Genomic DNA, 19,074 nt, shown 5'->3' on the forward strand with positions numbered 1-19,074 from the left:
TTGCTGCAGAAATCAGATTCAAGAAGAAATGGCTCGGGACGTTCCTGGTGGTCCAGTGGGTAAGACTCTGCGCTTCCAGTTCAGGGGGCCCGGGGTTCGATCCCTGGTCGGGGAATTAGATCCCGCATGCATGCCGCAACTAAGAAGCCCGCCTGCCACAACTAAGCACGGTGCAGCCAAAATAAATAAATAAATAATTTTTAAAAAAGGAAAACAGAAGAAAGGGCTCATGAGAAAATCACTTAGTGATAACCACCTTTCATCAGTGGAGGGGAAATTTTCCCCTGAAATGCCTTAAAATGTTCATTTTTTTTTTTTTTTTTTTACGGTACGCGGGCCTCTCACTGTTGTGGCCTCTCCCATTACGGAGCACGGGCTCCGGACACACAGGCTCAGTGGGCTCAGCCCATGGCTCACGGGCTCAGCCACTCTGCGGCATATGGGATCTTCCCGGACCGGGGCACAAACCCGTGTCCCCTGCATTGGCAGGCGGACTCTCAACCACTGCGCCACCAGGGAAGCCCTCAAATTTTAAGCACCTGCTTTGCAGTTGGTCCCAGTGTGACGGACATGACATGGAAGACGCCTTATCAGTGAAAATAAGGGAATGAGGAGATTTTGATTAAAAGCAGGAAGATGTTTTGTGTATCACCCTTAACTTAAACTCACCGGCATACAATTTAACAACCCAAAGTTTCTGGCTAAAACAGTGTGGAGGGTCCTCCAAGACCTTTCTCTCTCAGTCATGGCACTCCCAGAAGACACTGACCACTCTCTCCTTATGGGTGAGCAGCGCCACCATTTAGTTATTGGCGCTTAGCAACATGAGAAACAAAATGTTTATGCCCATTAAAAGCATACATTTTAGTGTCAGTACTCTAGCTCCAAAGAGTTATAAATGAATTTGTACTGATGGAAGATATTTTATCTTCTTTATGTGAAGGCAGAGCTAAGTTTTTAAGTTGGTTTCTCAGGATAGGGGCCTCAAAATACACACTAAAAAAAATAATAATACAGGAGTGCTTCACACTTGAGGGAATAGAAAGGCAAAGCACAGAGTGGTCAAGGACACTTACAATGCACTTATCTGACAAAGAACTTGACAGAATATATAAAGAACACCTACAACTAAATAAGAAAAGGTCAAATAACCCAATGCGAAAGTGGGCAAGCGACATAAACAGGCTGTATCAACCATATGTTTCTCTTGCTTTGATATCTGGGGCCTTGCTGACCCAGGAGGGATGGCCCCTCCAAGGGGGCCCATTCTTAGAGATAGTAAATGCCAAAAAGCACTCTTTTCATATGCAAACTACATTCAGAGCTCACATCCCTAACGACCTCCACTACTGGGCTCAATTCAGGGCTGATTTCTCCTTGCCTTAATTATCCCACAGCCAGGTACTAGACAACCAGTACCCCAGAGCCCACTGAAATTCTTAAAACTAGCCAATCCTAAGCCTGCTTATCCAGCTTCATCTGTTCCTTCCTGCAAAAAACCAAAACAAACTTTTTTGCCTACATCTTCCACACTCTCCCTCTGCCACCTGACCAAACCTGGTGCTTCCCCATGTGGCCCTGAATGGCATGGCGTGGCCCCTCCTCTGGGGATCTGTGAGTAAAATAAACCATCTTTTTGATGGAGGTCATCTCCTGATCTGCTGGCCTCACCATACCTGAATAATAACAAAACTTACATCTTAAAACACAGGTATTTCACAGAAAAGGATCTCCAAATGGCCACAAAAGCCATGAAACAGTACCCACCTTCATTCGTCATCAGGGAAATGCAAACAAAATCAGAGATACCACTACACACCTATAGAAACCCACAGTCCCCAGTGCTGGTGAGACTGGAGAGACTGAAAAACAGTGCAGCCCCTCTGGAAACAGGTTGGCAATTTCTCATAGAGTTAAAGATACACCATACAACTCAGCAACCCCCTCCTGGGTATTTACCCAAGAAAAATAAAAGCACACGTCCACACAAAAAAACTATACGCAACATTGATAGCAGCTTTGGTCATACTGTTAAAAACTGGAAACACCCCTGGGACTTCCCTGGTGGTGCAGTGGTTAGGACTCCACTGCTGCCACTGCAGAGGTGCGGCTTCGATCCCTGGTCAGGGAACTAAGATTCCGCATGCCTCGTGGTGCAGCCAAAAAAAAAAAAAAAAAAAGAAAGAAAGAAAGAAAAAAAATTGGAAACAACCCAAATGTCCATCAGCTGGCGAGCAGGTAAACTACTCAGTAATAAGAAGATACTACTAATAAGAAGAAACTACTGAGTGAACCTCAGCAACACGGAGGAATCTTGGAGATACTATGCTTGGTGTGAGAAGCAGGCTCAAAAAGACTCCATACTATATGATTCCACTTATATGACATTCTGGAAAAGGCAAAACTATAGGGACATAAACAACAAGGACCTACTGTATAGCACAGGGAACTATATTCAATATCTTGCAATAACCTATAATGGAAAAGAATCTGAAAAAGTATATATATATTCTGAATCTGAAAAAGAATATGCATTTATAACTAAATCACTTTGCTGTACACCTGAAACTAACACAACGTTGTAAATCAACTATACTTCAAAAATACTATAAGGACGGATATCAGATCAGTGATTGCTGGAGTAGGGGAGGGCTTGGTTACAAGGAGACTTTTTGGGGTGGTGAAACTGTTGTACATCTTGATTTTTAGTGGTGGTTTCATAACTATATGCGTTTGTCAGAATTCATAGAACTGTACATTTCACAGTATGTAAATTATACTTCAATAAAAGTGACTCATCAACAACAACTGACAGTAATACCTAGCATGGCCAAAGATGCGACACAATTGAAATTCTCGACGATAAGGAAGGGAATGTAAACAGTATGACACACTGAAAACGTTTGTGTAAGAACTGGTGACCCAGCCTGTCCACTCCTGGGCATGTGTCCATTGAAAGACATGTACAGGAATGATGGGAAGAGCTTTATCCATGAGGCCACAAACTGGAAGCATCCCAAAGCTGCATCCACAGAGAATGGATACATACCTTCTGGAATATTCACAAAGGAAGAACAAGCTACTGCTGTATGCAAAAATATGAATGAACTTCGCAACACTACCTGAATGAATAAATAATGGGTAGCTACGTTTACATAAATTTCAAAAGGAGTCAAATCCATCTACAGTGATGGAAGTGGAACCATTATTCCTTTGGGGGTGGGTGCTTGCTGGGAGGGATCGTGAGGAGGTTCCTGGAGCTCTGGCGACCTTCTGTATCTTGATCTGGGTGGGGTGTTCATTAGTAAAAATTCATCAAGGCTTTTCCTATATGTGAGACTTAAGTACAGAAATAACTGAATTATGAAAAAAAAGTTCATTGTGTTCATTGTACCTTGGTTTCACCCCAGGTGGCCTTGCCAAAATTCTCAGCGTACTCTTCATTATCTGTGATCAGGAAGTTATCGAAGATGGTTCCGGATCTCACCTGTGGATGAAAATAAGGCCTTCGTTACTGATGTGAAAAATGAAACTTTCCACAAAATAAACAGTTGTCATTTGCTCAGTACTGTAACAGTGATTAGCTGTCAATAGTAGGACATGCAGATACCCTTTTCTAGAATATCTATTCCCTCCAGGGCACTGGTTCTCAAACTTGGCTGCATATGGGGACCACCAAGAACATTTAAAAAAACTCCTGATGCCTGGTCTCACCCCCAGGGATGTTGATTTAGCTGGTCTGGGGTACCACCGGGGCACTGAGACTTTCAAGAACTCCCCAGTGACTCGAGCATTCAGTGATGTTTGAGAACCGATGCTCGAGAACCCTCCTGTGCAAAGTGTGAGCCATGGATGGGCAACATCAGCACCGCCAGGGAGCTTGCTGGGGATGCAGAATCTCAGGCTCCACCCTGGACATGCTACATCTGAAACTTCAGTCTTATCCTAAAGCTGACAGGCACCACAAGGTCAGCTCCAGGCAAATTCCCAGGGAGCAGCAAGGCAGACAAGAAGTACCCAGGGCAGGAAGGATGTCCATTTTGTCTACGACTGTATGTCTTGGGTCCAGGTAGGGGTGCCCGGCACACAACAGGAGCTCAAATACTAGCTATGTGAATTAAGGAGTTTAGGCTGAAGTCCAGAGTTATTAAACTAAAGCGAATTTAAAACCAAGTGACCTGCCAAAGCTCCAGTCCGATGGCACCAATGTTCTCAAATTCTGAGAGGTCATATTCCGTCAAATAATTGGTGTTTTTCATCTTCTGATGGAGCCAAACATCTTTGTCTATGCCCTCTGGTTTCAGGCCATCCTGCAACAACAAACTGTATGTGGTCGACCCTGGGGACACGGGTGGGGAGGGGGCTGGAGGGAAGAAGATGCCACGCACTTGGTATGGAGGCTTCTGCAGCATCGGCGCCTGCCAGTCCCCATCCAGTTCGCTGTTCCAGTCACTCGGCTTGCTGGCCCTGGCATCCAGAAAGTGCTTCTCCCAGTCCTTAAAATATGTGTAGGGGGAAAAGAATTAGATTCTCAGATTTGAGAAAGGAAATTCTTAACTCCCAAGAGGCAGGGGCAGACCTGTGACCCTGGTTGCACTTTTCCCCGTGTCCTCCTCCATTTGATGGTCGAAGGGCTAAGTGCTGGGGTTCCCTCCCTCACCGGGGGCTTCAGGACCACGCACTGCCTGCTTTTTCTCCCTAACCGCATCTATGATGACAGCACTCTTCCCATGCTGTTGAGAGGAACGGTGCTGTGGAAAACTCGAAATAGTGGCCAAAGTTAAAATGATGGGGCAAAAAGTGATGTTGGGAAGACGGGCCATATTTACTGCTGATTAGGTTAAGTCTGTACTTCTACATCATGGTCATATATGGACTGTTCCGGAGAGAGGCTGGACAACTAAGGAATGTCCCAAGATTTACCTGAGGACTGCTGGGTAGCAGGAGAAAAGCAGTTGTATTATTCAGCCCTTATACATATACTCACACTATACACATATATATAAAACACAGGGGACTTCCCTGGTGGTCCAGTGGTAAAGAATCCACCTTACAATGCAGGGGACGCAGGTTCAATCCCTGGTCAGGGAACTAAGATCCCACATGCCACGGGGCAACTAAGTCCATGTGCTACAACTACTGAGCTCACGTGCCTCAACTGGAGCCCATGTGCTGCAACCTAGAGAGCCCATGTGCTCTGGAACCTGCGCCCCACAGCTAGATAGAAGCCCGCACACCACAACGAAGAGCCCGCACGCCACAACTAAGACCCGATGCAGCCAAAACAGTAATAATAAATAAAATAAATAAATAAATAATAAATCTTAACAAATAAAACACAGGTATACACATATATACATACATACACATATATACATATTTCTACACATGCATATATACACATGTCTATGTGAAGGTGACTTAATAGGTGTTGAATACATTCTTTTTGTTTTTTTAAATGGAGCTTTTTCTTCCTCCCTCCCTCCCTCCCTCCCTCCCTCTCTCTCTCCCTCTCTCTTGCTCTCTCTCTCTCTCTCTCTCTCTCTCTCTCTCTCTCTCCCTCTCTCTCTCCCTCTTCCTTCCTTTCTTTCTTTCTTTCTCTCTCTCTCTCTCTCTCTCTCTTTCTTTCTTTCTTTCCCCACCACACGGCTTGCGCCTTGCAGGATTTTAGTTCCCCGACCAGGGATCCAACCCATGCCACCTGCAATGGAAGCGGTGGAGTCCTAAACATTGGACCGCCAGGGAAGTCCCAAATAAATATTTGTTGAATAAATGAATGGATGAGAAAAATTTGCTCTGGATTAATAATAATTCACATAAACACATCAAAGCATAAAAATGGTATACAATGATGTTTTCTCTTTCAGAATAACTGAGAAATAGTAAAAGTGTTGCACTGAGACTGTGGCTTTTCCACGTTACTCTAGAACTTCTCAACGATGGCAAATGGCAGTTAATCATCTCTCCTACTGCTCTTTGCCCCGACCCCAACTGGCAACAGGTGAGCCAGTCTTGTGTTGGGATCCAGGAAATGATTACAACTCAGTCAGTAGCCGACTCTCTATAATGAGGGTTATCAAATGGTAACACCATAAAGAACCACACTGTTTAGGAGATCACACAGAACTGAACATATGGACAGAACATGGCCAGTTTGGGAACGAGCTTTCTGAAAGAATGATTTGGCTCCTCTGGGGACCTGCCTCGTGTACACCCGGCACCAAGGCACACCTGCACTGCTAGGATGGCATCCTTGTAGCCCAGAGGCAGCCAGGATTTCAGTCCTAAGACCCGTATCTCCTGAGCTTGGGAGCCTCAGCGTCAGTTTCTTTGCCATTCTGTACCTTGTTTAAAGTAAATGCTCTTTCCAGGTGAAAAACTACTTTTTTTACTTTGGTTTGAAGGTAAGAAAGGGAGAGTAAAACTTCCCGCCTTTTTTCTTTTTCTTGAGAAATGATGGGGAAGCCTTATATGATTGGGATTTTACTCTAATCTGAAGACATTCTCATTGATTGGACACATGGATTCCAAATTCATGGAAGTTTACTTTTGATCATCTATGAAAGAAAAGGGTTGCCAAATAATTTAAGTCCAAACAAGATGCCATTTTAATTTCATAATTACATTCCATCTATGATGAAGTATTTGACTATTAGACAGCAATGCCACTAGTATTTTAAGTTGCCAGAAATTAATTGTAAACATCAGTTACAGTACTCTCAGTTATGGCAAAGACAATTGTCTTAAGATAAATAGCTTACATTTTGGCATAATGTTTGGTGTACAAAGAAGAATGTTACAACAATGACTAACGTAAATGGAAAAAAAAAAAAGTAGCTTAATAGCAGGTTGAGTTCCCCAAAAGATTTCTCAACGTCCTAAGTCTCAGAATCTGGGAATGTGACCTTATTAGGAAAAAAGGGTCTTTGCAGATGTAATTAAGGTAAGGATCTCTAGACAGGTCATTCTATAATTCTGGATTATCCAGGTAGGCCCTAAATCCAATGACAAATGTCCTTATAAGAGAAAGAAGAGACACAAAAAGAATAGAAGGCTATGTGGAAAAGGAGGCAGAGATCGGAGTGATGTGTCTACCAGCCAAGGAACGCTGGGAGTCACTAAAGCTGGAAGAAGCGAAGGATTCTCCCCTAGACCCTTCAGACGGAGTGTGCGGCCCTGCTGATTTCTGACTTCTGGCTTCAAGGAGCACTGAAAGAATACATCTCTGTTGTTTCAAGCCCCCAGCTTGTGGTCCTTTTTATGGCAGCCCTAGGAAACTAATATATACCTGTTACGATAATTGATTCTTGGTTGGCAGTCACAAGTGTGATGCTCAAAAATACTTATGCTCAAACGCAGAATGACAAGAAAATCATTTTTATAAAGGTTGCTGATACATTTTCCTTTTTAAAAAAACATTGGTTACAAAAACAAACCCTACTTACTTTCATCTCAGATATTTTAACTCTTTCACAATACCTTGAAGTGTGCAGTCTGTGTGGCTGGTCTCAGCATATATGCTCTGAGGAGGGCACTTTGATTGCTGCCATCATGATTCCCAGCCATGCAGCAATTGTACGGTACTTGGGTACTTACGAACTACACTTGTATACTTTCTAGCAGTTCTGCGGGAAAAATCCACACCTGGGATTTGCCCTCTGTAGCCTGGTCCCAGTCCTTAGACTCTGCTGAAGGCTTCTCCATTTTCTTCAGTGATGTGAGCTGCCAGTCATACTCTATGCTGCCGGATTCAATCGACTGACCATCAATTTTCACTTCGTAAGTGAGGTCTGGTCTTAAAATCAGAGTGTAGAGGTGTGTGAAGCCATCAACCTGAATGTTTTGGGGGAGAAAAGGAAAAGAATAAGACCCTTAACGTTTCAAGGCAGGTCTAGATATGCAGCATAAATCGTCATGGGTCAAAGCCTTGTTGTAAACAGAAAGCAGAGACGTTCTAGAAATAGGGGTTGACTTGACAATGAAAGGGTGTCCTACAGAAGACTCACCCCTTTGTAGAATACTTCCTCACTACTGGCAGCTTTCTCTTGAGTGGCTGATTCCCTTTTGTGCAAAGACAATGGCTTTCACCTATAATCCCCCAGGCAGTTATGATGGGGTGATTGGTGTAAACCGAGGGACCAGTGCGTTGTTGGACTTAAGAAAAGTTCTATGCAAAACAACTTCTGGCTCTGCATTCTGAAAGACACCAAATGAAGCCCACTCTATTTCTCAACACAAGGGAGAATTTTTAACTCTCTGTGTTGTCCAACAATTTATGCTTGGGGAGGGCAGGCCTGGTGCGCCTTTTGGTCATGGTTAAAGCCGCAGGCTGGACACAAGGAAAGCATTTAACATTCAATAAAGGAGGGCTGGGGACTTCCCTGGTGGTCCAGTGGTTAAGACTCCACGCTTCCACTGCAGGGGGCACGGGTTGGATCCCTGGTTGGGGAACTAAGATCCTGCATGCCACGCAGTGTGGCCAAAAATAAATAAATAAATAAAATAAAAAATAAAGGAGGGCTGGAAGGTGGATGGGAGGGTGTCTGGGGAGGCTGGGGGTGACCAGGACGTATCTGACTGTCAGCAGCAGAGGGGACCCCTGCACCATACCCCAACAGCAGCAGCATCACTGGGGGAACATGGGCAATGCCCATTCCCAGGTCAGCCCCGAACTGCTGCATCAGAGCCTCGTGGACCCTCTGGCCACTTTCATAGGCCCTCCAGGGTCTCTGACGCTCCTCAAGTTTGGGAACCACTGCCCCAGTATAAAGGCTCTGTCAGGAGGAGTCTCTCCCTGCTAAGAACCCAATCAAAACGTCTTTTCAGTACCCCTCTGCTCTGCCACACCGCAGACAATGACTCTGTCCCGGGACCAGTATTACAGCCTACTCTGTGTCCCCCTCAACCCTTGTAGCCCGCCGTGACAGCTGAGTGCACAATTCTCCAAACGCTTTCCCCCTGCTCTCTGCCTGCCTTTGTCTCCACTTGTCTTTCTTAATTTAGACTTTGGGCTTGCTGGCCCCATGGCTGGCACCCTCTGGGATTTGTCCACCGGCCCAGAGTCTCCTGAGGGGTAACATCGACACCCACACATATGCAAACAGCTCCAAGCCAACATCTTTAATCCCAACCCTCAGCCGAGTTTCAGACCCAAAGTTTCCAACAATTTATTCGACACCTCTACCTCGATGTCTGCCTGGATTTCACAACCAACTATTCTAAACATGACCCCTGAGTCTGCCCTGACCCCTTTCTTGGCCTTTGTTTCCCCTACTGTTTAAGAGCAACGCCACTGAGAGTCATCATCCATACCCTCAGCACCCAGAATCCAAACATCATCAAGATGTGTGGACCCTACACCTGAATCATCTGTCAAAACGCTCCCGTGTTCTGCATCCCGCTGAAGCCTTGACCTAACAATCTCACCCATCTCCCTGTCTGTTGATCGCCACCCCTTCCTCCCTAGAACATCCGAGGTCTTTTTTTTTTTTTTTTTTGGCTGTGTCGGGTCTTAGTTGCAGAGTGCGGGCTCTTACTTGCTGCGGGCGGGCTTCTTTCTAGTTGTGGCATGCTGGTTTTCACTTCTCTAGTTGTGGCACTCAGGCTCCAGGGTGCGTGGGCTCTGTAGTTGTGGTGCGCGGGTTCTAGAGTGCATGGGCTCTGTAGTTTGCAGCACGCAGGCTCTCTAGTTGAGGCTCGTGAGCTCAGTAGTTGTGGCGTGCGGGCTTAGTTGCCCCGCAGCATGTGGGATCTTAGTTCCCTGACCAGGGATCGAACCTGTGTCCCCTGCATTGGAAGGTGGATTCTTTACCACTGGACCACCAGGGAAGTACCTTTTTTTTTTTTTTTTGGTAGGTCTTTTTTCTTTCCATCCTCTTTTGTTCTCTTCTCTTGTGGTTTGATGACCATTTTCAGTGTTGTGCTTGGGTTGCTTTTTCTTTTTTGTGTGTGTATCTATTGTAGTTTGGGGGTTTGCTGTTCCCATGAGGTTTTGATATAGCAGACTATACATGTACAAGGTTGTTTTAAGTTTCTAGTCTCTTTCCTGCCTAGAGGAGTTCCTTTAGCATTTGTTGCAAAGCTGGTCTGGTGGTGCTGAATTCTCTTAGCTTTTGCTTGTCTGTAAAGCTTTTGATTTCTCCGTCAAATCTGAATGAGAGCCTTGCTGGGTAGAGTGTTCCTGGTTGTAGGTTCTTCCCTTTCATCACTTTAAATATATCGTGCCACTCCCTTCTGGCTTGCAGAGTTTCTGCTGAGAAATCAGCTGTTAACCTTATGGGAGTTCCCTGGTATGTTATTTGTCATTTTTCCCTTGTTGCTTTTAATCATTTTTCTCTGTCTTTAATTTTTGTCAATTTGATTACTATGTGTCTCAGTGTGTTTCTCCTTGGGTTTATCCTGCCTGGGACACTCCGCACTTCCTAGACTTGGGTGGCTATTTCCTTTCCCAGGTTAGGGAAGTTTTCAACTATAATCCCTTCAAATATTTTCTCGGGTCTTTCTCTCTCTCTCCTCCTTCTGGGACCCCTATAATGCGAATGTTGGTGCATTTAACATTGTTCCAGAAGTCTCTTAGGCTGTCTTCATTTCTTTTCATTCTTTTTTCTTTATTCTGTTCTGCAGCAGTGATTTCCACCATTCTGTCTTCCAGGTTACTTATCCATTCTTCTCCCTCAGTTATTCTGCTATCAATTCCTTCTGGTGTATTTTTCATTTCAGTTATTGTATTGTTCATCTTTGTTTGTTCTTTAATTCTTCTAGTTCTGCGTTAAATATTTCTTGCATCTTCTCAATCCTTGCCTCCATTCTTTTTCAAAGGTCGTGGATCATCTTCACTATCATTATTCTGAATTCTTTTTCTGGAATTTAGTTGTTTTTCTGGGGTTTTATCTTGTTCCTTCATCTGGGACATAATCCTCTGCCTTTTCATTTCATCTATCTTTCTCTGATTGTGGTTTTCCTTTGGCAGGCTGCAGGATTGTAGTTCTCCTTGTGTCTGCTGTCTGCCCTCTGGTGGTTGAGGCTATCTAAGAGGCTCGTGCAAGCTTCCTGATGGGAGGGACTGGTGATGGGTAGAGCTGGGTGTTGCTCTGGTGGGCAGAGCTCAGTAAAACTTTAATCCACTTGTCTGCTGATGGGTGGGGTTGTGTTCCCTCGCTGTTGGTTGTTTGGCCTGAGTAGGCTCTCTGGTGGGGCTAATGGAGGACCCCGGGAGGGCTCACGCCAATGAGTACTTCCCATAACTTCTGCTGCCAGTGTCCTTGTCCCTGCAGTGAGCCACAGCCACCCACCCCCTCCTCTGCAGACCAATCAACATTAGCAGGTAGGTCTGGTTCAGTCTCCTATGGGGTCACTGCTCCTTCCCCCGGGTCCTGGTGCGCACAAGACTTTGTGTGTGCCCTCTAAGAATGGAGTCTCTGTTTCCCCCAGTCTTGTTGAAGTCCTGCAATCAAATCCCACTAGCTTTCAAAGTCCGATTCTCTGGGGATTCCTCCTCCTGTTGCCAGGCCCCCAGGTTGGGAAGTCTAACATGGGGCTCAGAACCTTCACTCCAGTGGTGAACTTCTGTGGTATAATTGTTCTCCAGTTTGTGAGTTGCCCACCCAGCAGTTAGGGCATTTGATTTTATTGTGATTGCAGCCCTCCTACTGTCTCATTGTGGCTTCTCCTTTGTCTTTGGATGTGGTGTATCTTTTTCGGTGAGTTCCAGTGTCTTCCTGTCGATGATTGTTCAGCAGTTAGTGGTGATGCCAGTGTTCTCGCAAGACGGAGTGAGCGCACATCTGTCTACTCCGCTATCTTGAACCAATCTCCTGAGGTATTTTTTTTAACAATGCAGGCCAGACCTCCTCCTTGAAAATCCTTGAGGGCTGACCACTGCGTTTCTTTTACAGCATTGCAGAGTGAATCGGAGCCCCAAGAAGATAACCTTGCTCCTCACCGAGGAGTCTGTGATGCTGACTAGCTGCTATGATCCAAGGTGCCAAGGCTCCTTCAGCAGACTTGTCTCTTATTTTTCTAACAGGCTGCAGAAATACCAATACCTGTCTGAGGGAGTTGTGCGCCGGCCAGCGCCACTCAGGGCCCTGCAGGCTTGCTGCCCGCAGGTGACCGAGCTCTGGCCTCCCAGGCACAGTCCAGGCCAGACCTCACAGCCTCCATCTGGTAGTGTCATCCCCTTTCTCTCCTGCATGCCTGAGCTGCAACTGAACAAATGCTCGGGAATCATATCATGAAGACTGGTCCTCTGGTCCAACACTAAGGTGGAGGAGGAAGACTTGGATTTTGAGCTCCCCTCCATGCTCAAGGGAGGGGTGTCAGGCCTCTGAGTACATGGGGGACCTGCTGATCGTTTAGAACCATCAAGTCAGCAGGCAGGACCTGGCAAGAAACCATGCTGCCAACAGAGACTCACTGGGGCTTTGTGAGGGTGCCGAGTGCCCCCTGCTCAGGTCGAGACTGAATAAGGGACAGTTACGGAGGCTTCCGCTCCTGGCTGTCAATGATCTTGAAATACACTGGCCTCCTGCCCAGATGCACAGAGGCTATGGGTGCTGGGGATGCCTCGGGGGACAGGTCCCTGCTTCCTGGTGCTTACCTTCAAAGTGTGGGGGGATGAGTTTTAGGGAGTGTACTTCCCCTTCCCAGGCCCACACACCAGGGACTTAATGCAAGCTGCCTCTTTGGAGAAGCCCCAGGTAAGGCCATTGAGTTATAAACAGGCCCTAAGACCTAAAATGTCATTTTCACAGGATCCCCTGGGTAAAAATGTAAAGCATGTATGCATTCATTTTAGAAATATTCCCATTTTAAATTGTTTTGGTATTTTGAAGATTAATTTCACCAGAATTTTTTTTCACCCTGAATATTTCATTCCTTAATGATGATGGGTAGAGCTGAAATGTGAGCATCCTGTTGTAACCCTTATGGGGCATTTTATAAATCAACGTCATGGCTCACAGTGAGACGTGTACCCTCCCGGTGGGTAAAAACTTTGGAAACCGAACCAATCAAAGTGGTGGACAAGTGTCTCTAACAGGCCTGCTAAACTGGAAAGCAGGGACAGGACAGACAAGGCCCATCCATAGTTCACTTAAATATTTTAAGGTCAAAACTATTTTCTATAAACTTACGTTATTATCTGGCAAGAGTTAACATGATCACTGATTTGAATATGAAAGAATTTACCTTACACCTGATTGATTTCTTGTTTGAGTGATACTGATTCTTGAAATGTAAAATAACATGAACTTTCTTGACATCAAATCCACAAATATCGGGTCCTACAAAAAAAAATATTAACTGCTCTCAATTTCCTTCTGTCATGCATCAACACAGGATATCCCCAACCATTCTCCTGAAATAATATACAAGGCACAGGAAGCTTACATGTCTGGGAATAATCAGATGTTCTTGTGGAGATATTTAAACGGATGGTGACACTCAGTTCAGGTCACGGTCAGTGCAGCCACTTTGGATTGGAGTGTAAGCCAGAATGTGAGGAAGAGAAGGAAGGTCTAACAACACTCTAGTAAGCGTTCTCCCATGTGCTGTCTGAGCCTCAGGCCCTCACTCTGAAGCTCTGACCAAGGCTCCAGTACCCATAGGAGGGCTTCAGAGCTGGATTGACTGGCTCCGATCCCAGTTCTCCTTCACTGTTGAGATATATTTGCAACTAACATATTCACCTCCCATGCCTCAGGGTCCTGGTCTGTAAAATAGGGGTGTTAATCTTGACTTCACAAAGCTATTTTGCCAATTCAAGGGGCTAATGTATGTAAAGCTTTTAGTATGGCAATGCTCAATACTTGTTGTTATTATTGTTATGCTCCAAGACAACACACATACGTATATATATATTTTCTTAAAGATAACACCACATCTTAAGCAAAAAAGAGGTTATAATCAGTACGTAGGTTCCAATGAACTGTGAAATTTATAAAGGGTTCTATTCAAAGTTAATGATTTTTGCTTTTGACAAAATTCAACACCCATTTATGATAAAAACCTTACAGAAAGTAGGCATAGAGGGAACTTCCCTCAACATAATAAAGGCCATATATGACAAACCCACAGCCAACGTTGTTCTCAATGGTGAAAAACTGAAACCATTTCCTCTAAGATCAGGAACATGACAAGGTTGTCCACTCTCACCACTATTATTCAACATAGTTTTGGAAGTTTTAGCCACAGCAATCAGAGAAGAAAAAGAAATAAAAGGAATCCAAATCAGAAGAGAAGAAGTAAAGCTGTCACTGTTTGCAGATGACATGATACTTTACATAGAGAATCCTAAAGAGGCTAGCAGAAAACTACTAGAGCTAATCAATGAATTTGGTAAAGTAGCAGGATACAAAATTAATGCACAGAAATGTCTTTCATTCCTATACACTAATGATGAAAAATTTGAAAGAGAAATTAAGGAAACATTGCAACAAAAAGAATAAAATACCTAGGAATAAACCTACCTAAGGAGACAAAAGACCTGTATGCAGAAATCTATAAGACACTGATGAAAGAAGCTAAAGATGGTACAAACAGATGGAGAGATATACCATGTTCTTGGATTGGAAGAATCAACATTGTGAAAATGACTCTACTACCCAAAGCAATCTACAGATTCAGTGCAATCCCTATCAAACTACCAATGGCATTTTCCAGAGAACTAGAACAAAAAATTTCACAATTTGTATGGAAACACAAAAAACACCGAATAGCCAAAGCAATATTGAGAAAGAAAAATGGAGCTGGAGGAATCATGCTCCTGGACTTCAGACAACACTACAAAACTACAATCATCAAGACAGTATGGTACTGGCACAAAAACAGAAATATAGATCAATGGAACAGGATAGAAAGCCCAGCCCAGAGATAAACTCACGCACATATGGTCACCTTATTTTCAATAAAGGAGGCAAGAATATACAATGGAGAAAAGACAGCCTCTTCAATAAGTGGTGCTGGGAAAACTGGACAGCTACATGTAAAAGAATGAAATTAGAACACTTCCTAACACCATACACGAAAATAAACTCAAAATGGATTAAAGGGCTTCCCTGGTGGCTCAGTGGTTGAGAGTCCGCCTGCCAATGCAGGGGACACGGGTTCGTGCCCTGGTTCAGGAAGATCCCACATGCCGCGGAGTGGCTGGGCCCGTGAGCCATGGCCGCTGAGCCTGCGCGTCCGGAGCCTGTGCTCCACAATGGGAGAGGCCACAACAGTGAGAGGCCCGCATACCGAAAAAAGAAAAAAAAAGGATTAAAGACCTAAATGTAAGGCCAGACACTATAAAACTCTTAGAGGAAAACATAGGCACAGCACTCTATGACATAAATCACAGCAAGATCCTTTTTGACCTACCTCCTAGAGAAATGGAAATAAAAACAAAAATAAATAAACAGGACCTAATAAAACTTAAAAGCTTTTGCACAGCAAAGGAAACCATAAACAAGATGAAAAGACAACCCTCAGAATGGAAGAAAATATTTGCAAATGAAGCAACTGACAACGGATTAATCTCCAAATTTTACAAACAGCTCATGCAGCTCAATATCAGAAAAACAAACAACCCACTCCAAAAATGGGCAGAAGACCTAAATAGACATTTCTCCAGAGAAGATATACAGATTGCCAACAAACACATGAAAGGATGCTCAACATCACTAATCATTAGAGAAATGCAAATCAAAACTACAATGAGTTATTACCTCACACCAGTTAGAATGGCCATCATCAAAAAATCTACAAACAATAAATGCTGGAGAGGGTGTGGAGAAAAGGGAACCCTTGTGCACTGTTGGTGGGAATGTAAATTGATACAGGCACTATGGAGAACAGTATGGAGGTTCCTTTAAAAACTAAAAATAGGGCTTCTCTGGTGGCGCAGTGGTTGGGACTCCGCCTGCCGATGCAGAGGACACGGGTTCGTGCCCCAGTCGGGGAAGATGCCACATGCCGCGGAGCGGCTAGGCCCGTAAGCCATGGCCGCTGAGCCTGCGCGTCCGGAGCCTGTGCTCCGCAACGGGAGAGGCCACAACAGTGAGAGGCCCGCGTACCGCAAAACAACAACGACAACAAACTAAAAATAGAACTACCATACAACACAGCAATCCCACTACTGGGCATATACCCTGAGAAAACCATAATTCAAAAAGAGTCATGTACCACAATGTTCATTGCAACTCTATTTACAATAGCCAGGATATGAAAGCAACCTAAGTGTCCATCAACAGATGAATGGATAAAGGAGATGTGGCACATATATACAATGGAATATTACTCAGCCATAAAAAGAAACAAAATTGAGTTATTTGTAGTGAGGTGGATGGACCTAGAGTCTGTCATACAGAGTGAAGTAAGTCAGAAAGAGAAAAACAAATAGCGTATGCTAACACACATATACGGAATCTAAAAGAAAAGGTTCTGAAGAACCTAGGGGCAGAACAGGAATAAAGTCGCAGATGTAGAAAATGGACTTGAGGACACGGGGAGGAGGAAGGCTAAGCTGGGAAGAAGTGAGAGAGTGGCATGGACTTAAATATACTACCAAATGTAAAATACATAGCTAGTGGGAAGCAGCTGCATAGCATAGGGAGATCAGCTCGGTGCTTTGTGACCTCCTAGAGGGGTGGGATAGGGAGGGTGGGAGGGAGATGCAAGAGGGAGGAGATATGGGGATATATGTATATGTATAGTTGATTTACTTTGTTATAAAGCAGTAAGTAACACACCATTGTAAAGCAATTATACCCCAACAAAGATGTTAAAAAAAAAAAGTTAACGATTTTTAAATTGCCACGTAAGTTTCAGTCACTAAGGAAATGCAATGCTGTAGGACACTGTATTCCGGCTCAGAGACAAAGAAGTTCTGAATATTCTAAGCAAGGTTTACAGGAGGGATCTGGAAAATCTGTGAAACCTTCCGAGACTGTTTGGAATTACCCTGCTGCGGCTTCATTGACTTTAAGCCATAGGAATGTACTAAAGTATCTGCGTGTCTTTCTGTCTCAGACAGAATTCCACCACATCCACTGACCCAGGCCTGCACCCACCCCTGTGAACAAACCCTGTGTAAACACAAGCAGATGACTGTGACTTCTTCTAGAACTTGCAGTGATGAACCTCCAGATTAAATAAGAGAGATCTAGGCTGCACATAATTACTTAAAGAATATTATGAATTTGCCAGAGTAGATGCGACGTTTTACTTGGAAATACCATCTACGGAACCGACAAAGAACACCACATCTATCTCCTGGTTGAGTTCCCGGAGGACGCGTGGTTTATGTAATTTCCTTTTTTGTCACTGCTGGAAAACATTCCAGTTCAATTTTTTAAAACAAAAGCTATGTAAACTATTTGTATGAAAGTCTATTGTCTCAGGATTGAAACATGAAATTTATTTTTCCTTCGAAATTGGTCAGAATTTTCCTCTCTATTCCTAAGCACCTACACACTTTTACTATTAAATTCAGCTTCAGAATGTGCCCAGATCTGACCAGAAAAATCTGGACATTTTCCATTAACAGCAGTCATAAAATAGTTATGCAGTAATGGAGTTTTGTGAAGAATGGGGTAGGCAGATGGGCTCTGAAATTGGGCTGACCTGCCTTTGGGCAAGTATTTTAATCTTTCTGACCCTCAGTTTCCTTATTTGCAAAATGGGGGCTGTGTTACCCATTTCCTAGGGTTTTACACATAATCTAAGATTGCATGGGTAAGGACCCTGGCAAGGGCCCAATAAAACATATTTCTCTTTTCCTCTTCAACACTAGCAAGCTGCTCTCAAACCAAAGGAAAGAGCTGAGAAATCACAGGAAGTGTTCGAATAGTGACACAATGGGTTTGGGTAAAATGTAACTGATTTTGAGTTAAAAGCAAAATAATGCGGAAAATTTATATATATATATATATATATATATATATATATATATATATTTTACTCCAACATACGCTGCTTTGCAAGTTAAATGTAGCAGACATGCTGTGTATATTTAAAAGTAGTATTTTGGTGGATATTTGTGGTTATTTTGTTTACTAAATCTAACTAAATCAAATATTTGTGAAATCATCTCTAATTCAATAGGTATTATTTTTTTGCTAGATATCTCTGCCATCCTGTTTTAAGAGAATAATAACCATAAACAAAACATTTAAATTTATTTTTTAATCTAAATAAAGACCTTTTCCATTCCAGATTCTTAATTCAAGAGTAAATGTGAGGGTCTTCCCTGGTGGTGCAGTGGTTAGGAGTCCGCCTGCCAGTGCAGGGGACACACGTTTGAGCCCTGGTCTGGGAGGATCCCACATGCCGCAGAGCAACTAAGCCTGTGTGCCACAACTACTGAGCCTGTCCTCTAGAGCCCAAGCCACAACTACTCAGCCCACATGCGGCGACTACTGAAGCCCACGGGCCTAGAGCCTGTGCTCTGTAACAAGAAAAGCCACCGCAATGAGAAGCCCACGTACCATAATGAAGAGTAGCCCCCGCTCGCTGCAACTAGAGAAAGCCCGCACACAGCAATGAAGACCCAATACAGCCATAAATAAATAAATATTTTAAAAAAGAGTAAATGTGAGGCGTGGTAGGTAGAGAGAACTCTGGGCAGGGAGTCGGGGAGTGCGCAATCTGTGGAAACTTTGGATCGATCTAATGCTGTGTCCTTGGAGAAGTTGCCTCACTCTCCAAAATGACAGAGCAGAATTAGATCTAAATCTAATAAGTAATCTAATATGTAATAAAATAATATTCTTTTTACTTCTACAATAACATCAAGATCAGCTGTATATAAATATAAGGACAGCATAACTAGGTGTCTGAAGCCTGATCCTAATCATGAAAAAATTTTAAATAAGCATGGGAAAACGTCACATGAGAGAAAATAATTTTAAAGAATAAGTCCCCAAATCTGTATTATGGATGGATATTTTAAAAATACATTTTCATCCTTAAAGCTTTTTCTTTTCCACCTTTTTTTTATTGTGGCAAAATACGTACAACACAAAATTTACCATCTTAGCCATTTTTAGTGTACAATTCAGTGGTATTAAACACATTCACATTGTTAGGCAACCA

General features: G+C 43.6%; 1 protein-coding gene across 1 annotated transcript in view; it reads right to left on the reverse strand.

The window, feature by feature from the left end:
* The window catches only part of CALR3 (calreticulin 3), a 31,685-nt gene that overhangs the window by 1,304 nt on the left and 11,307 nt on the right, over window positions 1-19,074 (reverse strand). The window contains exons 4-8 of the mRNA XM_079916105.1: window positions 13,189-13,283; window positions 7,645-7,833; window positions 4,389-4,496; window positions 4,179-4,310; window positions 3,395-3,487 (exon numbers count right to left, since the gene is read on the reverse strand). Coding sequence (XP_079772231.1) covers window positions 3,395-3,487; window positions 4,179-4,310; window positions 4,389-4,496; window positions 7,645-7,833; window positions 13,189-13,283 — 617 coding nt within the window. The remainder of the gene's footprint in view (window positions 1-3,394; window positions 3,488-4,178; window positions 4,311-4,388; window positions 4,497-7,644; window positions 7,834-13,188; window positions 13,284-19,074) is intronic.

The sequence above is a fragment of the Stenella coeruleoalba genome (assembly GCF_951394435.1).
Source record: "Stenella coeruleoalba genome assembly, chromosome: 3".
Lineage (NCBI taxonomy): Eukaryota > Metazoa > Chordata > Mammalia > Artiodactyla > Delphinidae > Stenella > Stenella coeruleoalba.